The sequence below is a fragment of the Chenopodium album genome, chromosome 16 (genome assembly GCF_948465745.1).
Source record: "Chenopodium album chromosome 16, dcCheAlbu1.1, whole genome shotgun sequence".
Classification (NCBI taxonomy): domain Eukaryota; kingdom Viridiplantae; phylum Streptophyta; class Magnoliopsida; order Caryophyllales; family Amaranthaceae; genus Chenopodium; species Chenopodium album.
In genome coordinates this window covers 43,298,240-43,317,083 of record NC_137849.1, presented here as the reverse complement: position 1 = coordinate 43,317,083, position 18,844 = coordinate 43,298,240, and the positions used below count along the sequence as shown (strand labels likewise).

Sequence of the window (18,844 nt, the reverse complement as noted above, 5' to 3'; positions counted from 1 at the left end):
GCAAGTGCCGGAAACCAGTGAAAGTTATAGCTCCAAAAGATCAGAACCAGATACTCCTATGGATGACGGAAGGCATGGACGACCCAATGGGGTGAAAATGGCTAAAAGAAAAGGTAAATCAGTTGCTAGTTCTGGAATTAATAGTTTAGATTCGTTCACCCAAGCCCTATCAGAGATGAATATGATGAAAGAGCAATACTTAAATGTTGATGAGAAGCGAGCAGATGTAGCAAAACAAATGTTGGATTATCAAAGGAGCGAGATATCATGAAGAGACAGAGAAAAGAGGAGAAAAGGAGGTTCAAATTATTCAGTGTTCTACTTGCAAAATCACACCTCACCGAAGATGATGAAAAACTTCTTCAGGATCTAAAAGAAGAATTTAGCCATCTCTTAGGCTAGTTTGAGCGTCTTTTAAGTAAATTTAAGCTTAAATTTGCAGTTTGTCTTAAGTTGTGATGTTTAGTTTATTAATTTGTAATGTTATGTTATATCCTTTAATGTTGTAATGGTTTTATTATTTATTTCAGGAGTGTTTTATTTAGTTATTGTTATATATCCTTTAAGTTGTAATTCTTTCATCTTCTGGAATGGGATGTTAGACATTATGTTGTAATTGGATGGCAATCTGAGAACAATATCAATAATATTATCTACTAGATTACCGTGTGTCCACACAATGAATTGTAATTGGATAGAAATCTAATACTTTATCTAAAATCTGATCGTCTAGGGTTGTGTGCATTAACTTTAATTGCTATTGGATGAAATCTGAATATCTCATTAGAAATCTCATCTTCTTGAGCAGTGTGCCCATATACCTTATGAATTTCTATATATAGTGGTTTACCTTTGTAGTTAATATACGCAAATAAAAATACCTTTTGTTACCAAAAAAAAAAAAAAAAAAACCCCTAAGTGTAAACAATACTTTCTACTTTCCATTTTTTTTTATTTTTTTATTTTTAAAAATGGACTTTGATTCAAATTCTTCTAGTTCATCAAGTTCAGGAGTTTTTGAATATATGGTGAACGATTATGTTGAGTGGAACGAATCAATTTCTCAGCGACGTAAAGAAGATGAATTGATTAAGGAAGCAATTAATTCCGCTGTTGTCCTTTTTGTGACCTCATCTTTTCAAGTCCCATCCACTCATGTTGTAAAGAAAAAAGGGAGTATGTACCAAGAGACCGTGAAGATGCTAACTCAAGGTTATACAACGACTACTTTAGTCCACAACCACTTTACAATGACGCTATGTTTCGTCGCAGATTTTGCATGCGTAAACATGTTTTCCAGCGCATTGTTACAAAACTAAGTGAAAGTGATGTATACTTTCAACAAAGGCCTGACGCTACCGGAAGACTCGGTGCATTTGCATTACAAAAATGCACTGCAGCTATGAGGATGTTGGCTTATGGCTCGACAACTGATGCAGTTGACGAATACCTCAAAATTGCAGCAAGTACAGCTAGAGAGTGTCTTGGACACTTTGTCGAAGGGGTTATCACAAATTTTGGACAAGAATATTTGAGGAGGGCAACACCCACAGATGTAGAACGACTTCTTTGTGAAAGTAATGTTCGTGGATTTCCTGGTACGTTGGGGAGCATTGATTGTATGCATTGGGACTTGGGAGTGGAAAAATTGCCTACGTGCTTGGAAAGGAATGTACCAAGGAAGAAGTAAAACAACAACCATCATTTTAGAAACAGTTGCGTCACAAGACTTGTGGATATGACATGCTTTTTTTGGCATACCAGGCTCCCTCAATAATATAAATGTCCTTCAACGGTCACCAATGTTTAATGATATTTGTGAAGGTCGAGCCCCACGGGTTAGTTTCAATGTTAACGACAATACATATCATATGAGATACTATCTTACAGATGGTATATATCCAAAATGGGCAGCATTTATCCAAGAAATCAAGCTTCCACAGACAGCTAAACAAAGATTATTTACACAAAAGCAAGAAAGTTATCGCAAAGGTGTTGAACGCGCCTTTAGAGTCTTACAAGCTCGATCTGCTATAATACGCCAACCAGCTCTCGCTTGGTCAACAGAAATCTTATGGAAAATTCTTATGGCATGTATTATCATGCATAATATGATTGTTGAAGATGAACGAGAAAGTTATTTGCATTACGATGCATTTAAATTTATCGCTGACCAACCTCAAAATGTTGGTGAATCATCAAATCAAGTTGACAACGAACCATTCATAGTGAGACGTGGAAGATTAGACAAACTAAGTTTAGCGGGTTATAGAAACAATATACGAAATAGAGAGATTCATATGTCATTGAAGAAAGACTTGCTTGAACATATATGGCGTCACTTTGGTAATGAATGATGGTAACTAGTAGTCGAAGAAAGCTTTTTATTTTTTAGGATATTTCCGTTGTTACATTTTTTCTTATTATTATTAATCCAATAATTTGATTGTAAGATTGTTATTTTAATTTATATAATAATTTAGGACCTGTTCTCATTGACTGAATTGAGCTGAACTGAACTTATTAGAGCTGAACGGAACTTAACTGAACTTATTAGAGCTAAACTAAACTGAACTGAACTAAATTGAAAATAATCTGATGAGAACACCTTAATATATGTAGTTATTTTAATAATTTTGAAACTACTCATGCTCAACGAGACTAATCTAATAGTTTTTTTAAAAAAATAATTAAAATATAAGATCATTAATTAATTGTTATTGTAGCATTAAGTGTATTATCAAATTAAGTAGTGACTACTTTAATAATTAAAAGAATTGAATTTGTTAACATTAAATCACTGTAATTAAAATATAAATAATAATAATTGGTGGGGTATTGATAAAGTAGGAGAGAGAATTGTGGGGTAACTAACCATTGTAGAAAAAACTAGAAGAGTGACTTACAATGGTAACTATCATAGTGGAAAATGATGTGGAGTAAAAAAGTAAGAAAGAGAAAATGGTGAGCTAGTCCACCAATGTGGGTGCTCTAAGGATTTCAAATTACACGTCTATCAATCGGAGAACTGTAAGCATCTAAGAGGGTGTATTTTACATCATGCGATATTTTTATTCCATATTTCAGATTTAGTTGTCACATCATGTTTAGAGATCATTTAGGGAGTGAACTAAGATTTCTCACAATCTTTACGGTAACAAACATGGTAATACATCTTCATGCAATCTTCAAAATATCGAAAATTCAATGCTATTGATGTTGCATCTGTTGCAGGCCAATGAAATTTGTAGCACTAAGACACAAGGCATTTTTCTTATGAGCAGTGATACCAGGTAAAGTATCCATGTCAATATCTTCCTTGTTCATTGAAGCAGGCAATTCCCAATCAAAGAAACACAGCAAATTCGCAAGTGCTAGTTCAATTGTAGTAACTCCTAGCAGCATACCAGGGCAACCTCTTCGCCCTCCTCCAAATGGTATTAGCTTGAAATCTTGTCCTTTGTAATCAATAGGACTTCCCAGAAATCTTTCAGGAAGAAAATTTTCCGGGTTATCCCAGCTTTCAGGGTCCCTTCCGATAGCCCAAGCATTGACAAAAACTAATGTTCCGGGATCAATATGGTATCCTCCTAAGGTGCATTTTTGCATAGTTTGCCTGGGAACCAAGAGCGGACTTGGTGGGTGCAGTCTAAATGTTTCTTTAACAACCGCCTTCAGATAAATGAGATGATGAAGTTGTTCTTCTTGTATTAAAGTCGCGCTACATTCTTGCTCTTTAATCAGGTTTCTGACCTCTTCTTGCACTTTCTTCATGACTTGAGGGTTCTTCATGAGCTCTGTCATCGTCCAAACTACCGTGGCTGCATTTGTATCCGTTCCTGCAACAAATATGTTCTGCAGAGAGCGTAAAGAAGAACAGTATTGTGCATTATCTTCTTTTAGCTATATATCAGACAGACCAAAATTGTAGAATATTTAGCAATATAAAATGTCAAAGTATGTAGGAGGCATTGAAGCTAGTTTAAGATATTGGCAATTACCATAAGTAATGCTTTGATATGATCCAATGTAAGATCAAACGGCACCTTGTGTTCTTCGAGAAGTTGAAGTAATACATCGACAATATCCTGTTGTTGCTCTGATTTTTGCTTATGTGAGTCAAGACGCGTACTTATAATTTCTTGACAAAACTCATCTAACTCCCAAAATACTTTCTCAAGTTTGCTTGAAGCTCCATTTATCTTGTCAACCCAATCCATGTAAGGTAAATAATCCGAAAAGAAGAAGGCTGTCAACATGGCTTGAGTCTCATGAAGTAGGCCTTGGAATCTACTCGTCGAAAATTCATTTGCTCTTTCATTATCTTTATTGCCCTTGTGAAAACAAATCCTACATATTATCGAGCTTGCCAGAGACATTAGCAATTCACTCAAATCCACGAGCTTAGATTCCGAGGAGAGGGAAGAAGTGATACACATCATTCGACAAACTTCCTCTTCTCGAATTGAAGAAAATGATTGTACTCTCTTGGAACTGAAGAGATTTATGACACAAATTTTCCTCATTTCCCTCCAATAATCGTTATAGGGTGAAAAAGCCAAATCGAAACCATTGTAAGACAACTTTTGTTGGCCAACAAAAGTTGGCCTACTACAAAACACATGATCTTGTGTTTTTAGCACTTCTTTGGCCAAATTTGGTGAAGAAATTACAATTGTTGGCACAAAGCCTAGTTTCAAGTATACTAGGGGGCCGTAAATTTTGGTAAGTTTAAAGAAGTATAAGTGAGTTTTTATGGGATCGAATTGGTGGAGGTTGCCAATGAAGGGGAGCCCTTTCGGGCCAGGAGGCCGAGGATCTAACCACCGCGATTGCCCTCCATTCTTTGAGGATTTTGTTGCAAGAAAGTAGAGAAGAGAAATGGTTGCAAGAAACAATGCTAGTAGAAACATGAAGGTTGGTTGTATGTTTATTTGTAATTGATTGATTGATGCATGGTCTGGACTTTAAGCACCTTTTTTTGCATATAAATTAGTGGGAGTTTAAAGGGCTAACTAAGGTGATAGTTAGAAATCCACCAAGATTTTGTCACCTCTTTTGTACACTTTAATTTGATTTTGAATTACAACTACTTCGTATTTAAGGTTTGCTTGTCTATAGGAAGTAGATGATTGTTGAATTGAAGTTGAAGTATTGAATTGAAGTTGAACAGTTGAATCAATTGAATGTGATGTGAAGTTCCACCAAAAAATTATACCCAGTATGTCACAAAGCAATGAAGCATGCATATATTGTAAAAGTAATGGATGAAATTGGTTTAGTTTTGGTGATTTTGTAGCTACCCTTCATGTTGTTTCCATCTACTAGTATTTCAACCCCACAAAACTCTTCCAAAAGAGTGAACAATAGTTTTCAAGTGAAGTGATAGTTATGAGATTCCGAGTATTAATTAAAAATCGAGAATTATGTCCAATACAGTATATCGAATAACAAGTAAAAATTAGGTCTTTATATACAAGTGTCTAAAAAAAAAGGAAGACGTGTTTAATTTGTAATTCGACTAACTTACCTAGGCATTGTACAACGTCATTACTCTGTTCAATTAAGAATTGTGCTAATCTATCAAGGGCAATATTCTTGTTTAAACACATTTATAAAACGAAAATTAAAAAATTGCATAATACTACAATCAATTACAGTTAACTAACTCAACAATAATGTTCTTTTATTCAAATCAAACTAACACTTAAATCAAATAACAAACGAGAAACCTGAATTGGCTGAATCAAACCCCCACCCCTCCTACACACACCATGTATGACTAGAACCTCAACACCAATCTAACACTGACTAATCATACATTTTATTAATCAAATACTAAGTACTATAAAGATATAATCTGCACTATAGAAAATCAAAGAAAAGCCTTAACTGCATACTATATAAAGAATCAAATTGAATCGAATCGAGTGTAGTGTCTGTTCTCGCGAGTCAATGACAGCCTCCTTAAGGACCCGAACCGGCCTGGTGATGATGGCCTATCTTGGCTTCGATCAGGCTCACCAGTCGCTACAAGATACGGCTCTCTAAAGAGTGCAATTGCGGCGGGTCTCAGAGATGCAGGAGCAACACACTTTTGAATGAACTGCAAAAGCTGAGGATCATAATCAGCCACTTTACTCAGTGCAACAGGAAAAAAACTGGCCTCAACTGCTGCAATAACATCTTGTAAGTAATTTATCCCCTCGTATTCGCAGTATATCTTGTCATAAGTCACCATTTGTAGCACAGTCATCCCAAAAGAATGTATGTCAACCAACTGATTATACATTTTACCCCTTACAATCTCTGGTGCTATGTACTCTGGTGTACCACCACTCGGGCTGTTGACATACTCGGCTTCTTTATACTCCGCGGCACCAAAATCTGCTAGCTTAACCGTGCCTGAGTCCCCATTAACGAGGATATTAGTAATACTAACATCATGGTGTATGATGTTGTTGTTGTGAAGATAATGTAACGCGGTTAAAATTTGTCGACACCAATTCTTGATTGCAGAATCACAGTGAAACAGATCATGTTTCTGAATGTAGTCCCTCAGATTACCAGAAGAACAAAGTTCAGTAATAATGTTAATGAATTGTCTTCCATCATACCAGAAAGTGTGACATTTCAGTATGTTTTGATGGTTTAATGACTGTAACATTTCAGGTTGTTTACAACGCTTGTTTGATTCTTCTTCAGTGATTTCTCCGACTTCGATTTTGGTCCAAGCAATTTTGATGCCGTTGTATGTGTCTAACCCTTGGTATACTTTCTTCAAGCCTCCGATTGCAATTACTTTGTTGAACCTTATGAACTGCCGTGTTGGATCCCTCTCCAAATCGTTGTGATTGTTTACGATTGCCTCGAATTCACTTTCGTATCGAGAAGTCGAAGCCATTGTTAGTCAAGAAAGAAAGAAACAGAGAAAGATTTCTTAGTTTTGTAGAGAAAAACAGAGAATTTCTTATGAATTGGGTTGATGAAAGTAAACAGAATACTTGGGAAATGGCTGAAAAATGATTTATTTGAGGGAATATTGATATTTATAGGTGAAATTATTAGTTAGTTGTAATACAAGACACATTAAAATCTTCTAAGGTCGGTTTGTTATAAGTTAGTTGTGGCCATTATTTGAGTCTGTTATAAAGAAACAGAATACCCTTTTCTTGATTTATTTTTGAAAGACCCTTTTCTTGATTTTATTTAAAACTTTTCTTTAATAATTAATCTATTACATGTAAGATTTTTTTTTTTAAAAATTGAATAGATTTCCATCCTTATCTCAAAAGATGAAATGAATTAAACAAAATTAAAACAATTAAATAATATTAACCCCCCATTTTGGATACATATTATGGAGTAGTTAAAGTGGTTTAAACCATAAGGTTTATGAGTAAATCAGGTATGATATTTGCGTTACTAAAATATGGTATTTGCGTTACTTAAAATTTGATTGCTACTGCTAACATTATATATGTAGTATATTGCATTAATTAGGCTTTGTCCCGCCCTTTGATCCCAAGATAAGCTCACCTTGTTGCCAATTAACTAATACTAGTATACAACTTTTTTAGGCAAGTAAGGCAATTTTTATGTACTAAAAATAACAATGGACATCAAGCTTAAGTATACATATCGATATTACACGTCTAACTATATAATTGTAAGCATACGTGTATTTTATGTCATTTAATACTCTATTTCCTTTTCCCAGATTTAGTTATGACGTTATTGATGGTTAGATACTTAGATATCTTGTTTAGAACATATTTTAGTTAATGAGCAACAAGCACGGTAATGATATTTTCATCATGCAACCTTGAAAATATATCGAAAATTAACATTATTTATGTTACATCTATTGCAGGCCAAGGAAATTTGTAGCACTAAGACACATGGCTTTTTTCTTATGAGCAGTGATACCAGGTAAAGTGTCCATGTCAATATCTTCCCTATTCATTGAAGCAGGCAATTTCCAATCAAAGAAACACAGCAAATTTGCTAGTGCTAGTTCAATTGTAGTAACTCCTAGCACCATACCGGGGCAACCTCTTCGCCCCGATCCAAATGGTATCAGCTCGAAATCTTGTCCTTTGTAATCAATAGGATTAGGACTTCCAAGAAATCTTTCAGGAAGAAAAGTTTCCGGGTTATCCCAGCTTTCAGGATCCCTTCCGATAGCCCAAGCATTGATAAAGACTAAAGTTCCCTGCTCGATTTGGTACCCTTCTAAGGTGCACTTTTGCATAGTTTGCCTAGGAACCAAGAGCGGAGTTGCTGGGTGTAGTCTAAATGTTTCTTTAACGATCGCCTTCAGATAACTGAGGTGACGAAGTTGCTCTTCTTGTATGAAAGTTGTGCTACATACTTGGTCTTTAACCAGGTTTCTGACCTCTTCTTGCACTTTCTTCATGACTTTTGGATTCTTCATTAGTTCTGTCATCGCCCAAACCATTGTGGCTGCACTTGTATCCGTTCCTGCTACAAATATGTTCTGCAGAATGCGAAAAGAATGTGAAACTTGTGCTATTTTCTTTTGACCTATACATCAATCATACTGAATTTATTAGATGTGTGACTCAAATTTCATATGCAGTTGAAGTCTAGGATAAAGATCAGGCATATAAGACAAGTATTGTGCTGTTTTCTTTATAGATTTGATTTTATTTTCTTCCTACAATATATACATTAATAAAAGAGAATTCTCTTCAAGAAAACACGGTGCCTATTCCTATTATCCTATAGCCCTTTTCGATTATTTGCTGCCTAATAATTTTGTTTTCGAATACTCTGATACTTTTTATAATATGCTATCCACAAAACAATGCTTCAGATTATAAGTATCATGGTTTCGAGTTTTATTAGTGTTACTGCCAAATAATACATAAAATTTCTGAATCATTCATAATGTTGAGCCATGATCCCTCTACAGACATGTACCAACATCAGACAGACGAAAATTGAGGAGTCTTGACTTCTTTAGCAATACAATGAGCATATAACGGTCTAAAATCATGCCGAAGTAAAATATGAAGCTGGTTTAAGATTTTGGCAATTACCATTAGTACTCCTTTTATATGATCCAATGTAAGATCAAATGGCACCTTGTTTTCTTCGCGAAGCTGAAGTAAAACATCAATAATGTCCTGTTGTTGCTCTGGTTTTTGCTTATGTGAGTCAAGATTTATACTAATAATTTCTTGATAAAACTCATCTAGCTGCTTGAAAACTCTCTCAAGTTTACTCGAAGCTCCGTTTATCTTGTCAATCCAACCCATGTAAGGCAAATAATCCGAAAAAAAGAAGGCTGTCAACATGGCTTGAGTCTCATGAAGTAGGCCTTGAAATCTACTCGTCGAAAATTCATTAGATTTTTCATCATCAGCCTTGTAGCCTTTGCCAAAACCAATCTTACATATTATCGAGCTTGAAAGAGACATTAGCAATGCACTTAAATCCACGGGCTTAGACTCCGAGGATAAGGAAGAAATGATACGCATCATTCGACTAATTTCCTCTTCTCGAATTGAAGAAAATGATAGTACTCTTTTGGAGCTAAATAAATGGATGACACAAATTTTCCTCATTTCCCTCCAATATTCATTGTAGGGTGCAAAGGCCAAATCGAAACCATCGTATGACAATTTTTGTTGGCCAACAAAAGTTGGCCTACTACAAAACACATGATCTTGTGTTTTTAACACTTCTTTGGCCAATTTTGGTGAAGAAACTACAATTGTTGGTACAAAGCCTAGTTTCAAGTATACTAGGGGGCCGTAAATTTTGGAAAGTTCAAAGAAGTATAAGTGAGTTTTTATGGGATCAAATTGGTGGAGGTTGCCAAGGAAGGGGAACCCTTTCGGGCCAGGAGGCCGAGTAACTAACCACCGCGATTCCCCTCCATTCTTTGAGGATTTTGTGGAAAGAAAGAAGAGAAGGGAGATTGCTAAAAGAAACAATAGTAGTAGAAACATGAAGGTTATTGTATGTTTACTTTGTGCTAGATGGTCTGGACTACAAGCCAAATATTTGAGACAAGAAATGAATCCCACTAAAAGCTAATTTGTGTGGATGGGAGAACAAAGAGTATTTGATAATATTTGAGCAACCATTCATGAAGAAGAATTAGGAATCTTTTTTTCAATTATTACATGATTGGTGTATTAGTGATCTAAAATCATTACGTCTTCCAGGCCATAACCAACATTACGCGCTTGAAAGTTTGTTGGGTTTGAAATATGGATACAGTCACACTAGATCTTAAATAGTGATACCATGTTATTAGAGGATCAACTCGACAAATGATTGAGGCCTAAAATCAGCCGTATACTCTTGAAATAAGTAATTATCTCTATCATGAATCACTATCAATATAATATTAATTAGTCATTAGTGCCAAAATTATTGTGCGCACAAATCCTACCTAATGTCATTTCTTAGTCATATTCGTGGACAATTGGTTAAAGACCTTAGGTTTTTATTTTTTTTTATATTTATTTATTTATTATTATTATTATTATTATTTTTTTTTTTTTACTGATTTTGATTGTCCATTATTTGTGAAATCGATCCCTAAAGGGGTAGATGATAAAATCAGAAATCCATCAAGATTTTGGCACTTTTTCTGTACAAATTGTTTTATACAATTAAATTTGGAAACGGAACTATAAGATGATTTGATCAAATGAGTTGTCGTTGTAAAAGATTATTGATGAAGTTGAATCAGTTGAATGTGATATGTGAAGGACCACCCATATATATTATCACATGACATATTGACATACGGTAAAAAATACAAAAAAATTTGTGTGGACTTGGTGAACCCGAGATTCTACATGTGCGCAATTGGTTTTGTATTGAACATAGTAACCCTAATATTAAATATAGTAACCTTAATTTTAACATAGTAACATTTAATAAAATTTGTGTGACTTTAAATATCATTGCAAACCCGAAATATAACATTATAACCCTAATTTTAATTTAGTGACCTACTTTATTCATATTGAGTAGTATTTTAAATTTTTAATTAAAAAAAAAAAAATCTCTTATTACCTTTATAAAAACACAATCAATTTTATTTTAACATAATAACCATTATTTTAACATAGTGACCTTTTTTTTTATTATTAATAAAACGACCATAGTAACTCTACTATTAGTGGTCCACAATAAATTAATGTGAATCGTGTCTATTTAAGAGTTTGTATAAAAAATAATGGATGAAGTTGGCCTTAGTGATTTTTAGCTATCCATTATGTCGTTCCCTTAAAATTAAAGAGTGGAAGAGATTTTATCTTCAGGTGAAGTAATAATAATCACGCCGCAGTATGAGATTTCGATTACATGAGCCCTAAATACATCTCTACAATCTCAAGAATTTTTGACATCGGATCCCAAAACTTTTAAAATTAGTTTGATTTCGTGTATTATAACCTTTTGTTTTAGATAATTTTTTACTTTAAGTTTTAGACCCGAAAAGAAAAGAGGTTGGGATGCTTCCCAAGGACACCACGACACCTCAGGAGACCATTTAGGTGGTTTGAATTATTCACTTTATCTTTAAACTGTTAATTTAGCAGGTTACATACACGCCTTTCATTATTAACTCAAAGTTGCCATAGGCCTTTATGCTACCACTTAGTGACTACAACTTGGCTTCGATTCTTAAACTAATAAACCGGTGACAATTAAAAATAATAAATGACCAACAAGAGTATATTGCAATTAATTGCAACATGCTCTTCGATTCTAGAACAATATAAGTCCACTTGGGTGCATAAACCAAGTATCGTTCTATTACAAGCGTACATGACAATATAAGAGTGTACATAATAGATAATTACTCCCTCCGTCCTTAAATTAAAAGCCTCTTTCTCTTTATTATGTGAGTAATAAATGTTAGAAAGAGGTTCTGTATTAAGGGACGGAGGGAGTATTAATTAAGCTTAAGGTTTCATTTGGTCCATTAATTTTGTTTTTGCCACAAGACAGAATGGAATTTTCTTATGCATAGCAATGCCAGGAATTACATTAGTGTTCGATGTCTTCCCTTTCTAAACCAGCAGGCAATTCCCAATCAAAAACATGCAATAAATTGGCAAGTGCAACCTCCATGTTAGCTACACCGAGATGTAAGCCAGGGCATGATCGTCTTCCAGCACCAAAAGGAATCAACTCGAAGTCACACCCGATAAAGTCTATTGAACTTTCCAAAAATCTTTCTGGAACAAAATTTTCGGGGTCCTTCCAAGAGTCATGATCTCTTCCAATCGCCCATGCATTCACATATACTAATGTTTTGGGTAGAATGTCATACCCTTCGATGGTTGTTCTATGGATTGTTTCGTGTGCTATTAGTAATGGACTTGCTGGGTGTAGCCTAAATGTTTCCTTCACTACTGCCTTTAAGTATCCAAGATCCTTAAGGTCATCATTATTTATGTAACGACGACCCTTGTTTTGCATAGTATTTCTAAGTTCTTCTTGTACGTTTTTCATTGAATTGGGATGCTTTATTAGCTCGGTCATTGCCCATATTACCATTGCTGCACTTGTATCGGTTGATGCGATAAATATATTCTGAAAAAAAAAAAGAAACTAACCTTTTGTCAAGAAGACATTTATGTTAATACATAATAATTTTTGAGTGAAACTATGGAATGAATTGAACTGTCTCAGATCATTCATCTTTTAAGTATCGAAAACTTGATTGTTACGTACCCTTGAATCACTTGTTGATCAGTTAACATGACCTCAAGTTTAATTATATACGAAGTATTGAAGACTTAACCACTAAACCATGTAAAATCTTTTAAAGTAAAACAAATGAAGATACATAGTGATTAAAATTTTAAAAAGAAACCAAAGAAGCTAAAATATTTATAAAGATGAGATTATGGAAAATAATTACCATCAACACTGCTTTGATGTGATCCAAAGTAAGCTCCAAAGAAGGTTGTTGTTGTCTAAGTTGGAGTAGAATGTCGATGATATCCTCTCTCTCAGATTTAGGCTTGTTAGGGTTAATATGGTCATTTATGACTTCTTCATAAAATGCATCCAATTTCTTAAATGTCTTCTCAAGTCTAGAAAATTTTCCGGTTAGCTTATCAAGCCACCCAAAATAAGGCAAAATATCACTATAGAAGAAGGTTATTAACAAGGCTTCAGCTTCATTTAGTACGCTATGATATTTGCTCCTTGACCCTTCATCATCTTCGTACCTATGCAAACCACTTTAGAATTGTATTACTAGTTCAATGTATGTATACACGTGATGCTTGCTTTTTATTTCTAAATTACATACTCTAACTTTTTTAACGACTAGTAAAAATTAAGAGCATATTAGTTATTTTATATGATCATCTGATACAAGCATTATAGTGATTGTAAAAGTTATAAAAATTTATGTTTATAGAAAATACAAAATGAGATAAATCTATAATACCTAACAATAATGTGCTTTTGACTTATACAAGCATATGTTGGTGAGAAATAATGGTCAAAGTTTGACTATGTAATGGAAAAAAAAATCTATTTAAAAGAGCGTACAAAACGTACAATGGGAGTAAAATACCCACTTATTGGTTATATGACTACATTTTTACATTTTACACAAAAGCATGGAAAGAAACGTTATAGTAGAGTACAAAATATTACCTCTTGCCAAAAGCAATCCTGCATATATTTGAACTTGTAAAACTCATTAGCAATTCACTCAAATTTACGGGTTTCAAAGCAGAAGAGAGGGAGGAGATTTTATTCATCATCCTTGAGACTTCTTCTTGTCGAATCGGAGCAAAAGACTCCACTCTTTTAGAACTAAGGAGATGAACAACATTTATCTTCTTTATTTTTTTGAAATATTCATTATATGGAGTAAAAGCAATGTCTAAACCATTATAACTTAGCCTTTTCATACCTCCTATGGATGGTCTACTACAAAATTTTAGGTCTTGTGTTTGGAGGACCTCCTTTGCTAGCTTGGCTGATTGAACCACAACAACAGGTAAGCGTCCAAATCTCAAACTCAAGATCGGTCCATAGATCTTGGCGAGGTTGGAAAAGTAGATGTGAGGGTTCGAGGGGTCGTATTGGTGTAGGTTTTCCATGAAGGGGATCCCCTTAGGTCCAGGGGGAGGATGAAATGACTCATTTTTTCTAGGGTTTTGGCGTAGAAAATATATGATAGTAAGAAAGAGGGTTGCAAGTAAAGGAAAGATCAAAAGCATTTCTTATATTTGAGAGATTTACAAATGCATGTATACGTGATTATTTATTTGTATAGTATTTCATGTACTGCATTAAGACACATTACATATATAGTACTATATAGACTCGCAGATTATAACTAGCTAGTTAACTACACGTCTACATTATGTTCATCTAGACAGGTAAATGCGCAGTTATGTACATATTGTTCATTTGTGCGTAACAACCAATTTATGCCGTTTTTAATGCACATATTTAATCATTAATGTCTTTTATTACTTATTTAGAAGTAATTTTAAATTACACACATTTAGAAGATAGGAAATCAAAAGATTTCAATGAGGATGGTTTTTCTTATTGTTTATTATAAGTTTGTTAGATTTTATTGATTTATTTGTACTACTGGACCTATAAAGATTCCAACTAAGAACAACATAAAGAAACAAAAATAATTCATATAATAATCCATAGTTCCATATTGAACCATGAAAGATGTTAATTATACTCGTAGTCCATATTTGATTGAAAGAATTGAGTTGAAACATAGAAGTGTCCTGCAGGGACGATGCAAGGTTGCCGAGATGTATAGGCTGCATCCATTATTAGTTATTATTATGGCGATGGCGCGGTATGGCCTTATGGCCTGGGGTAGCTTGGTATATTTAGTGTTCTCCAGTAGTGGAGGGAAGCATGGGCCAATGCGCTACTCTGCAAGAGGAGTTACACTAAGCTAGAATAATTCTTGTTTGCTATCTTTTTCAGCTTCATTAATGCATAAGGAGTTACAAAATGAGGTATGTAATGTAGTTTCCTCCAACTAACTTTGCTCTCATTTACTTTTGAACGGGTTTAAATATATACATATCTATAACCATTAATATAAGGCAAAATTCGTACTGGTTAAGGCCAATTTGCATCTTTTATTTTTTACTAGCAAAAATACACTATATATATAACACACTTTTTTTGTCCAGTGATGCTCGAGGACCATATCGTTAATATTGTCCTATGACTTATTTTCATGGTTCAATATTGTACAATAAGTACTTATACAATTATACATAATGAGTAAAACCCTAGGTTTTCAACATCAAATTAAGGTTTTATTTGGCCCTAATATTTTTCAGCCACTAGGCACAATGGATTTTTCTTATGCATAGCAATACCAGGAAGAACATCAGTGTCAATGTCTTCTTTCTTAACACCACTAGGCAATTCCCAATCGAACGAGTGCAACAAACTAGCAAGTACGAGCTCCACATTAGCAACACCGAGATGTAAACCAGGACATATTCTTCTTCCAGCCCCGAAAGGAATTAGCTCAAAGTCACATCCTTTGAAATCTATTGTACTTTCTAAGAACCTTTCAGGCATGAATTTTTCGGGATCTATCCAAGACTCGGGATCTCTTCCAATAGCCCACGCGTTCACATGTACTAATGTTCCGGGTAGAATATCATACCCTTCAATCTTGGTTTTTTGAATTGCTTCGCGCACAACTAACAATGGCCCTGCAGGGTGTAGCCTAAATGTTTCCTTCATCACTGCTTGAAAGTATTTAAGCTCCTTAAAGTTACATTTGTTGATGCAATTCGTGTTTCGTACAGCATTCCTAAGCTCTTCTTGTACTTTCTTCATTGATTTGGGGTGCTTGATCAACTCCGTCATTGCCCAAACAACCGTCACTACACTTGTATCTGTACCCGCAACAAATATATTCTGTAAACAAAAAGTAACCTTTGTTATTAAGAAGCCAAGAATTATAAATGTTATAATGAATAAGTTTTGGTTACTATGAGCCACTAATTATAAAGTTATAGTTTATCTTTCCTTCAAATATCAAAGTAATACTCCACACTAGCGTTGACAATCTTTGACACGACAGCTTGATTGAAATCACATGAACATGAACACAAATTTACTGAGAGAAAATACGAAGTTGACACGACACGAATCCTATGTAAATACTACGTGTTTAGATATATTGGCTAAATAAGTAACTAATCAACTATCCTAATTTCACATATTTGTTGATAGATTTTGTAAATAATACGAAAGAGTACGAGACCTAACATGAACATGTTACAGTATAACTATTTTTTTTTTTTTGACAAGAAGAATACAACTGTTTTCTTAGTCTTTCCAAGATTTATCCGAGCCACAATTCTTTTATTTTGTCCCTTTATACCTCATGTTGGCATAGTAATTGTACCAACACAAAGTCTAAAAATACCAACAATCTTGTTGATATATTTAGACCTCATATTAATATAGTAATTATACCAACATGAAATTTTAAAAATATCAACAGGGCTTTGTTATTGTCATTGAAGACATACATGAGTAATTATTAATTCAGATAACCTCATTTCGCAACATGGTCCCTACAACTCCTCTTTACTCAGCTCTATTGTCCCACTGCGCATCAAGTCTTTACTCTTTTGTCCACCGCATCAAGATTATACGTAGTATAACCGCTCAATACAACTTAGAGATAAACAAAAAGATATGGAAAGATTATATATTTAAACCATCATACTTACCATTAAAATTGCTTTGATGTGGTCCAAAGAGAGTTGATAAGAGGGATGATGTTCTCTAAGGCGGAGTAGAATGTCAATTATATCCTCCCTCTCAGATTTAGGCTTGTTAGGGGCAAGATGGTCATTTATGATCTCTTCATAAAATGCATCCATAACCTTAAATATCTTCTCAAGTCTAGAAAACTTTCCAGTTAGTTTATCAAGCCACCCAATAGTAGGAAAATAATCACTAAAGAAGAAGCTTGTGAACATGGCTTGTGCTTCATTTAACATGCTATGAAATTTGCTCCTCCTTGATAGTTCTTCATCATCTTCGTACCTATGCATGTAAGCCTATGTATTAGGACAAATACGATATCTTTGATTGACATGAATTGATATTAAATTAATAGTGAAAGATGTACAAGTAGAAGTTTTTGGTCTAGTTTTTAACTGTTAAAAAATAATTTTGATCATCAGTAAATTTATTTTAGTGACTAGTACATATGACAAAAATACTATAATAAAACTTTAAATTTCAATATATGTTGATTCGAAAAGGCATTCTATTAATAAGTAAAATTCGATTTTATGCAACAAAAATTGATGATTTAAGTAGTTGAATTGAGTAAAATTAATGGAATTAGTCATCATACATGCACTAATCTATATTTCGAATATCCGAAGATAGCTTTATGGGATATAGTTGTACCTCTTGCCAAAAGCAATCCTACATATATTCGAAGCTGAAAACCCCATAAGTAATTCACTTAGATTAACAATTTTGGAAGCTGAAGAAAGAGAGGAGATCTTCTTCATAACCCTTGAGACTTCTTCTTGTCGAATCGGAGCAAACGACTCTACTCTCTTAGAGCTAAGGAGATGAATAATACTTATCTTCCTTATTTCTCTTAGATACTCGTTATATGGAGCAAAAGCCATGTCTAATCCATTATAACTTAGCCTTTGCATACTAACCAAGGGTGGTCTACTACAAAAGTTGAGGTCTTGTGTTTGAAGGACCTCTTTGGCTAGTTTGGCTGAATGAACCGCAACAACCGGCACACGTCCGAATCTCAAGCTTAAGATTGGACCATATGTCTTAGCAAGCTCAGCCAGGTATACATGAGGTTTCGAGGTGTCGAATTGGTGTAGGTTTCCAATGAAAGGGATTCCTTTAGGTCCAGGAGGAGGATGAAGTAATGGCTCATCATTTTTAGTATGCTTTGGAAGAAGAAACAAATATATTATGGTGAGGGAGAAGATTGCTAGTAAGGGAAAGAACAACAACATTTCTTAATCTCTTATGGTATACTGGTATAGCCGTAAAGGTATAAAGTATGTAGATAAACAAAATCAAGCTACACCTTATATTTCTAGACTAGCAAAAATGGGTAACAGTTCATTTTAATCTGTTTATCACTAAGTTGTATTACTCCCTCTGTCCCTATTTTTTTGCCCCATTTTTAAATTTTGGGTAAAATTCAATATAGGTTAGTTAAAAATTTACCTTAGCTTGTGATAAGTGGGCTTATTTTATAGGTTTCGGTGATGTAAAATGTCTTAACAAGTCTATTCTCTTAGAGTTTAATATTTCTCTGCGCTAAAAGAAGAGCCTAAAATTTGCCTTCAAGCTTTCATTGTGTGCATATAAGTTTAGTGTAGGGGTACTAATAAAAATAAAAAGTTTTGATGACAAATAACACGTGATAGAATAATGTAAGAATGTGATCACAATATCGGCCACAAATACTTGTACCTACATTTGACAACTACTGGGACGATGGTATTTGCCTTGATGTGCCCTACATAATATTGAATTGAATTATGCTGACTCTAGTAAGGATAACGCTCAATCTGTTAACTTCAGCAAACCGAAGCTTGAAGAATCATCAATGGCGGAATTCTGTTATAGAGAGAAAGAAGAGAGAGAGAGTTTTGTAGGAAGAAAGGAAAAATTATGATATCATTAAGTGTAATAAAGTTTACATCAGAGTATTTATATCAACTCAAAATTAACAAAATAAGAATTATATTTATTACACTATTAATGATCTGGCATAGCTAGTTGTAACTAACTGTTGCTGACGTGTCATCCACTT

The 18,844-nt window shown here is 34.1% G+C and overlaps 4 protein-coding genes across 4 annotated transcripts; all 4 read right to left on the bottom strand.

Annotated features, from left to right (window-relative positions):
• Nucleotides 1-1,338: 1,338 nt before the first annotated feature.
• Nucleotides 1,339-6,904, bottom strand: LOC145584355 (cytochrome P450 71A9-like). Its single transcript, XM_081641214.1, has 4 exons — nt 5,982-6,904; nt 4,002-4,965; nt 3,255-3,855; nt 1,339-1,400 (listed from the first exon to the last, which is right to left on the bottom strand). Exons 1-4 carry the CDS (start codon nt 6,902-6,904, stop codon nt 1,339-1,341), a joined length of 2,550 nt encoding a protein of 849 aa, XP_081497340.1.
• A 905-nt stretch (nt 6,905-7,809) lies between these two features.
• Nucleotides 7,810-10,224, bottom strand: LOC145585444 (cytochrome P450 83B1-like). Its single transcript, XM_081642141.1, has 2 exons — nt 9,066-10,224; nt 7,810-8,500 (listed from the first exon to the last, which is right to left on the bottom strand). The coding sequence occupies exons 1-2, from the start codon at nt 9,978-9,980 to the stop codon at nt 7,865-7,867; spliced, it is 1,551 nt and encodes a 516-aa protein (XP_081498267.1). The 5' UTR covers nt 9,981-10,224; the 3' UTR covers nt 7,810-7,864.
• Nucleotides 10,225-11,992: 1,768 nt separating this feature from the next.
• On the bottom strand, nt 11,993-14,240 carry LOC145585443 (cytochrome P450 83B1-like). Its single transcript, XM_081642140.1, has 3 exons — nt 13,669-14,240; nt 12,920-13,232; nt 11,993-12,588 (listed from the first exon to the last, which is right to left on the bottom strand). Exons 1-3 carry the CDS (start codon nt 14,238-14,240, stop codon nt 12,040-12,042), a joined length of 1,434 nt encoding a protein of 477 aa, XP_081498266.1. The 3' UTR covers nt 11,993-12,039.
• Nucleotides 14,241-15,181: 941 nt separating this feature from the next.
• LOC145585441 (6,7,8-trihydroxycoumarin synthase-like) lies at nt 15,182-18,139 on the bottom strand. Its single transcript, XM_081642139.1, has 3 exons — nt 17,455-18,139; nt 16,764-17,082; nt 15,182-15,939 (listed from the first exon to the last, which is right to left on the bottom strand). The coding sequence occupies exons 1-3, from the start codon at nt 18,033-18,035 to the stop codon at nt 15,334-15,336; spliced, it is 1,506 nt and encodes a 501-aa protein (XP_081498265.1). The 5' UTR covers nt 18,036-18,139; the 3' UTR covers nt 15,182-15,333.
• Between the last annotated feature and the right edge of the window lie 705 nt (nt 18,140-18,844).

Coding starts and splice junctions, on each gene's coding strand:
- LOC145584355 (XM_081641214.1), bottom strand. CDS start 6,904: ATGGCTTCGACTTCTCGATACGAAAGTGAATTCGAGGCAATCGTAAAC. Junction 4,966..5,981: donor AGGCCATCATCACCAGGCCG/GTTCGGGTCCTT, acceptor AGGTGCTTAAAG/TCCAGACCATGCATCAATCA. Junction 1,401..3,254: donor GAAAAATGCCTTGTGTCTTA/GTGCTACAAATT, acceptor ACATCCTCATAG/CTGCAGTGCATTTTTGTAAT.
- LOC145585444 (XM_081642141.1), bottom strand. CDS start 9,980: ATGTTTCTACTACTATTGTTTCTTTTAGCAATCTCCCTTCTCTTCTTT. Junction 8,501..9,065: donor ATATAAAAGGAGTACTAATG/GTAATTGCCAAA, acceptor CGCATTCTGCAG/AACATATTTGTAGCAGGAAC.
- LOC145585443 (XM_081642140.1), bottom strand. CDS start 14,240: ATGCTTTTGATCTTTCCTTTACTTGCAACCCTCTTTCTTACTATCATA. Junction 13,233..13,668: donor AGGATTGCTTTTGGCAAGAG/GTAATATTTTGT, acceptor TGGTTTGCATAG/GTACGAAGATGATGAAGGGT. Junction 12,589..12,919: donor ACATCAAAGCAGTGTTGATG/GTAATTATTTTC, acceptor TTTTTTTTTCAG/AATATATTTATCGCATCAAC.
- LOC145585441 (XM_081642139.1), bottom strand. CDS start 18,035: ATGTTGTTGTTCTTTCCCTTACTAGCAATCTTCTCCCTCACCATAATA. Junction 17,083..17,454: donor AGGATTGCTTTTGGCAAGAG/GTACAACTATAT, acceptor TTACATGCATAG/GTACGAAGATGATGAAGAAC. Junction 15,940..16,763: donor ACATCAAAGCAATTTTAATG/GTAAGTATGATG, acceptor TTTTGTTTACAG/AATATATTTGTTGCGGGTAC.